The sequence below is a fragment of the Penaeus monodon genome, unplaced genomic scaffold (genome assembly GCF_015228065.2).
Source record: "Penaeus monodon isolate SGIC_2016 unplaced genomic scaffold, NSTDA_Pmon_1 PmonScaffold_2396, whole genome shotgun sequence".
NCBI lineage: Eukaryota > Metazoa > Arthropoda > Malacostraca > Decapoda > Penaeidae > Penaeus > Penaeus monodon.
The window spans coordinates 18923-23088 of NW_023654098.1; the positions used below are offsets into that span (position 1 = coordinate 18923).

At 66.9% G+C, this 4166-nt stretch overlaps 1 protein-coding gene across 1 annotated transcript; it reads right to left on the bottom strand.

The window, feature by feature from the left end:
• Positions 1 to 621: 621 nt before the first annotated feature.
• LOC119570293 (basic salivary proline-rich protein 1-like) lies at positions 622 to 3327 on the bottom strand. Its single transcript, XM_037918094.1, has 2 exons — positions 3205 to 3327; positions 622 to 858 (listed from the first exon to the last, which is right to left on the bottom strand). The coding sequence occupies exons 1-2, from the start codon at positions 3325 to 3327 to the stop codon at positions 622 to 624; spliced, it is 360 nt and encodes a 119-aa protein (XP_037774022.1).
• Between the last annotated feature and the right edge of the window lie 839 nt (positions 3328 to 4166).

Here is a 4166-nt window from a genome sequence, read left to right on the forward strand (position 1 = left end):
TTTTTGCTCCGAGGGGGGACTTTTGGGTTTCCGGCCTCCGGATGATAACCGGCCCCGGCGGTTGCCTGCCGCAGCCTGCCCCCTTTTCCCCCCCGGAAGGGAAAACCCCCCCCGACCCACCGGCCCTCCCCCCGGAACCACACACACAACAAGGCCCCTGTCCCCCGGCACCACCGGGGCAAGGGGGCCCCCAGGCGGACCCCACACCCGGGATCCCCCGGTCCCGACCGCAACAGGCCCCCGTCTTTCCTGCCCCCCCCTGGGGCCCGGGCCTCGCCCCCCGTACCCCCCGCCCCCGTCCGTTCCCGCCCACCCGCCCGACCCGCGGAAACCGGGCACCCCCCTCCGTTTTTTGGCCCCCCTTATAGTTTGTTTTTTGTTCGCCCGAGGCCGGGTTTCCCGCCCCCACGAACCGCAAACAGGCCCCGCCCCCTTCTACCGCCCCCCGCCCCGCCCCAAGGCGGCACGACCCGGTTTTGTTTCGGGGGGAAACCGAGAACCAAGAAACCCAGCCCGGCGGGGGACGAGGCCCAGGGGGGCCCGGCAATTTGTCCGGGAAACCCCCCACCTCGCTCGGGGCGGGGACGCCCCCCCCTCGCTTCCGCCACGGCCCCCCGGTCCCTAGGGAAGATCCGAAGCTGGGGCCCCCCCCCTGGCCTTGGCTGGCTGTTGGCCCACTTGGCCTTGCTGGGCCTGGGCCCCCTGGGGCCCTGGCCCCTGAGGCCTTGGCTGGCCTTGCTTTGGCTTGGCTGGGGCCTGGGGCTTGGCTTGGCCCTGGCCTGTGGCTGGCTTGGGCCCCTTTTGTTTTTGGCCTGGCTGGCTGCTGGGCTGGCTGGCTTTTGGGGCTTGTGGCCTTGGCTGGGCCCTGGCTCGCACACCCGCGAAACCCCATACTTCCCTTACCCCAGTTTTTTTGTCGCCACCCGGGCCCCCGTTTACCCGGGGCCCACCCACAACGCCGGGGTCGCCCGGCCTTTCCGTTTTATTCCCCCCCCGCACCCACCGCGAACCTTCCCTCCCCGTCCCCGCCCACAGCAAGGGTAAAAACCCGCGGCCCGCCCCCCCGCCGCCCCCCGCCGCCGCCGCCGCCCCCGCCGGGGCCCCCCCGGCCGTTTCCCGTTCCCCCCCCCGCACCCCCAAACCTCCGTCGAACGCGCCTTTCCCTCGTCCCCCGCCAAAAAACGCACGGGTAAAACCCCGCCGGCCCCTCCCGGCCCCCGGCCCGCGGACGCCCGCCGCCCGGGGCCGCCCGGCCCCCTCCGTTTTTCCCCCGGCACCCACGCGCCCTCCCCTCGTTCCCCGCCACGCAAAACGGGGTGGGAACCCCGCGGCCCGCCCACACGCCAACGCAACGCCCAAGAAAGCAAGCCCCGCGGCCCGGGGGCCCCGCCCCGGGCTACCCCGTTCCACACGCACACCCCACCGCGAACCCTCTACCCCCTTCGGGTTCCGCAACAGGGTGGCAAACGGGGAAAACCCGCGGCCCCCCACCCCGCCCCCCCCGCCCGGCCCGAACCCGAACGACCCCCCCCCGCCCGCCGGGGCCCAGCCCGGCCTTTCCGTTCCTTTCCGCCGCCCGCCCACCGCCGACCTCCTCGTCCCCGCCAGCACGGGGGAAAAAAACCCTCGGCCCGCCCCCCGCCCCGCCCCCGCGACCGGACCCCCGCGGCCGGGGCCCGCCCCCGCCTCCCCCGTTTTTGTTTTGTTCCCCCCCCGTGGGGGGGGGGCCCCAAACCCGCGGACCTCCCCTCCCGGCCCACGCACGGGGGAAAACCCGCGGGGGCCCGCGGCACCTGCCCGCCGACGACGCCCCCGAGAGGGGGGGGCGCCCCCCCGGGGCCCGCCCCGGGGATCCGTTTTTCCCCCCCGCCCCACACCCGCGGAACCTCACCCTCGTCCCCCCCCGCACGCCAACGGGGGAAACCCGCCCCCCCCCCCCCCCCGGCCCGCCCGCCCCCGCCCCACGCCGACGAACGTACCCCCGCCCCCACCGCGGCCCCGGGTGCCGCACCCTGGCCCTTTTTCCGTTCCCCGACCCCATCGGCGACTACCTCGTCCCGCCCCACGCACGGGGAAACCCCGCCCCGGGCCCCGGCCCGCCCGACCGACCCGAAACCCCGCCCTCCGAACCACGCCGGGGGCAACGCCGCCGGCCTCGTGTCCCCCCGGCCCCACCGGCCGACAGCCCCCAAATGGTGGTGGAGGGGTTGGTTTGGTGGTGGGGCCGCCGCCTCGTCGCCCCCCGCGGACTTCCTCCGCTTCGCTCCGCCGCCTCGCCCGCCCCCGGCCAAGCCCCGGGGCCCGGCCCGCCCCAGGCAAGCCAGACGGAGGGCCAGGGTAGCACCCCAGCCTTTGCCCCCATAATGTTGTTGGGCGGCCGGCCCCGTTCAGGCAGCCGACCCCGCCCACACAGGTTTTCCCCCCCTCCCGCTCCTCCTGTCCCAACCGGGGGAGGACGGTTTTGCCGGGGAACGATTTGGATCCGCCCCCCCCCCCCCCCCCCCCCCCCTCCACCCCACCTCTCCCCCCCCCCGACCCACCCCTCCCCCCCCCTCCGCCCCCCCACCCTAACCCCCCCACCCCCCAATGTTCCTCCCCTCTCCCCCCCGCCCTTCCCCCCCACCCCCCCCCCCCACACCCACCCCCCACCCCCCGAACACCGATCCCCGCCTTTCCCCCCTCCGACCCCGGCCCCGCCGGCCGGAGCCCGAAAGTGCCCGGCCTTTTTCCCGCGAAGGCAACCCAGTGGCGGCGGGCCCCCCCTTTTTCCCCCGTTACCGCTTTTTCTTTGGCTTTCCTTGGGGGCCCTTGGCCCCTTGCCGACGGCGGGGGCAGCCGGTGTGTGCCGGCCCCCCTACCCCTTTTTGTCCCTTGGGGAAAGGCGCCCGGTACGCCGGGGGGGTCCCCCATTTTTTCCCCCCCCCCCGCCCCGCCGCCCCCTTTCCCGCAAGTAAAAAAATAAGCCCCACCCCCCCACTGGCCCCCCTTCCCGCCTCGTCGTTACGTCGTCGTCCGTCGGTCGTCGTCCGTCGTCCCGTCCCCGTCCCCGTCCGTCCGTTCCCCCCATGGGGGGTAACCCCCCCCCCAGTAACCCCGTCCGAGGGGGGGTCCCCCCCGGTCCCGTCCCCGTCGTCCACCGTCCCCGTCCCGCCTCTCCCGTCCCCCCCCCGGTCCCCCCGTCGTGCCCCCCCCCCCACCCCCAACAAAAATGGGGGCCCCCTTGAAACCCAGACGTTGCTTTCCATGGGACAGGAAGCGGGGCCCCCCGAACCGGCCCCCGATGGCGGTGGGGGGTGTGCGGCTAATTTCGACGCATTTTTTACACATTCTATACCCTTGCCTGCCCCCCTGCACTTGCCTGCCCCTTCTTTCTTTATCATCAATCATCATTCAATCCATCATCCATCCATCAATTCCATCAAAATCAAATCTCAATCATCATAATCATACCAATCCATCAATCATCATCATCATCCATCTTATTTAATGTTTATTATTTATTAATTATTATTTCGATTATTGTAATTTTAATTTTATTATTAAAATTTTTATTATTTATTTATTAATTTATTTATTATTATTATTATTAAATTATGTTTTAATTTATTTTTATTAATAATTATTAATTATTAATTTATTATTCATTATTATTATATTATTATTTTATATTGGTTTGTTTGTTTTTTGTGTGTGTGTTTGTTGTTTTGTTTTTGGTTGTTTGTTTTGTTTTTTGTTGTTTGGTTTTTGTTGTTTCCACTTTCCTTTTCTTCTTTCTCTGCAAGCCCTGGGAAAACACCAAAGAAACAGAAGAGAAGAAAAGGAAAGGAAAAACAAACAAGAAAGAAGAAAAGAAAAGAAAAGGATAAGGAAGAAAGATCAACCCGAATGAATGACGGGGGCCGGACCCAAAAGGTAAAAAATAAAAAAAAATAAAAAAAATTATTTAGAAAAGAACTTTTCTGCTCCCGCCCCAACCGCGAAGCGCCCGGGTAAGAAGGGGGGGGGGGGGGGGTGGGGGGGGGAACCTGGGGTAAAAGAAAAGACCTCTCCTTTTCGGTAAAGGGCTCAAACAAATTGCCGACCCGGCGAGTCCCCCCCCCCACTCTTCCGGGTTTCTGCTCACGACCAGACGGGAAGAGGACGCCAAAGAGGAGGCAAAGGGGGCC